The 2,117-nt window shown below is 45.0% G+C and overlaps 1 protein-coding gene across 1 annotated transcript in view; it reads left to right on the forward strand.

The window, feature by feature from the left end:
• The window catches only part of LOC123094104 (probable disease resistance protein At1g58602), an 8,516-nt gene that overhangs the window by 2,516 nt on the left and 3,883 nt on the right, over window positions 1–2,117 (forward strand). The window contains exons 3-5 of the mRNA XM_044516177.1: window positions 303–401; window positions 990–1,112; window positions 1,504–2,091. Of these exons, the coding sequence (XP_044372112.1) occupies window positions 303–401; window positions 990–1,112; window positions 1,504–2,091 (810 nt within the window). The remainder of the gene's footprint in view (window positions 1–302; window positions 402–989; window positions 1,113–1,503; window positions 2,092–2,117) is intronic.

Here is a 2,117-nt window from a genome sequence, read left to right on the forward strand (position 1 = left end):
AGTTCAAGGTAACTCAGCTCCACCACACTTACTCTACCTATTACTGTTTTGTTTTGCCTTCGAAAGAGATGGTCTTGGTTGTGTCTTTCCGTTAGGCTTGTTGGCGTTTGTGCAAGATAATAATACATCGGTTTTATTTTGTGTGTGAAGCCACATTTTTTCCCTTCAGAATTGTAGTTATTCTCTAATGAATGAATCTGGTTATCCGCCTTATGTAGCATACAATTGTTGGAAATGTACAAAAGATGCTCCGTCGTAATACATAGGACTCATTTTAACTGCATGTTTCGTTTCCGTACCAGCTAAACGAGCGAGCGAGCCCTGCAACTACTTTCCAGACAGCAAGAAAGATCTGCTCGAGGGCAAGGGCCAACCAATCTCATCTCTCCGGTCGATTCAAGGTAAATTCGTGGATTCCAGTTCCACCACTCTACTCAAGAGATCATCTCCTCAATTTTGTGTGCATTGTCTTCTTGTGTGCAAGCCACATTTTCCCCTTTACAACTGATTTTGTTGATAGACTGCAGTGAGTGGATCTTATTTCACATGAATCAGATTTTAGCATGGGATTGTTGATGTGTGATAGGTACTAATGACGAGGACTAATTTTTATTTGCATGCTTGTTCCCAGTACCAGCTCAAGGGAGAAGGAACCCAGAACCAGGGGCAGCGGTTCTTGATGCTTTAGCAGCCTATATCACCAACATGCTCGCGGACATTCAGATATGTCTCTCATCTAGGTACCTAACTGATTCCTGCTCCACCAGACCACCACACTACTTTACTTATATTCTTTACTCTCTAAAATTATTTGTCTCCTCAACTTTGTGTGCAAGCCACATTTCCCTTTAGAAGGAGTTGTTGATTGTCTCTAGTGACTAAAATCTAATTATCCTTCTTTTCCATGGCGGCGACGTGCATCAACCAATTTTAAGCTTGGAATTGTTGATGTGTGATAAAGGTAGTAATACAGATGACTTTTTGTTCAGTACCAGCTCAAGCCACTGAAACCTGTAGCTACTTCCCAGAGAGCAAGGGAGATTTGTCCAGGTTTTTGCTCTGCAGCAAGGGCAAACACAAGATCCGTCTCTGATCTCTCCAGTAGATTCAAGGTACTTTGCTCATTCCAGCTACACCACGCCTTCAAGCTATGTTTCTTTCTTTGAAACTGTTGAACTTGTGCATTTCCGTTTCAATTGTTGGTGTTTGTGTTCAAGGTAATGCTACATCGGTTTTATTTCTAGCCAAATTTGTGTGCACTGTCTTCTAGTTTGCCAGCTACATTCTTTCCTTGGGATTTGTTGCTTGTCTCGATTGACCAAATCTGATTATCCATCCTGTTAGCATGGGATTATTGGTGTGAAAAAGCGAGGTAGTATACAGAGGACTAAATTTTTATTTCAATGCTTGTTTTCAGTAACAGCTCAAAGGTGAGTGAATCCTGCAACCAATGGCGGGGGTCCTGGATGCTTTGGCATCCTACATGACCAGCATGCTCTCCAGATGGCCAAAGAGGAGGTCGCCATGCTAATCGGCGTGTCCGACGGGATCAAAGACCTGAGCATCAAGCTTGGGGACCTCAAGAATTTCCTTGCTGATGCTGATAGGAGGAACATCACCGATGAGAGTGTGCGTGGGTGGGTGGGGGAACTGAAGCGTGCCATGTACCTGGCCACTGACATCGTCGACCTATGTCAGCTCAAGGCCATGGAGCAAGGTCAAACCAAGGACAGGGGGTGCCTTAACCCTCTGCTCGTTTGCATGCGGAATCCCCTGCACGCCCATGACATCGGCACCCGCATCAAGATGCTCAACCAAAATTTGGATGATATTTGCAAGAGGGGCAGCAGTTTCAATTTCATCAAGCTAGAAGCCTACCAAGACCGAAAGATGACTGGATATCATGCAACTGGTCGCAAAACTGATTCACTGATGGAGCGGTCAGGTGCAGTTGGTGATAAGATTGAGGAGGACACGAGGGCACTTGTGGAGGTGCTTACAAGGGAAGCTGCTAGTGACAAGAGAGATCGCTTCATGGTGGTGGCCATTGTTGGTGCCGGTGGGATTGGGAAGACCACCCTCAGCAAGAAGGTCTTCAATGATGACAGTATCAAAGG

This window comes from Triticum aestivum, chromosome 4B, assembly GCF_018294505.1.
Source record: "Triticum aestivum cultivar Chinese Spring chromosome 4B, IWGSC CS RefSeq v2.1, whole genome shotgun sequence".
NCBI classification, from domain to species: domain Eukaryota; kingdom Viridiplantae; phylum Streptophyta; class Magnoliopsida; order Poales; family Poaceae; genus Triticum; species Triticum aestivum.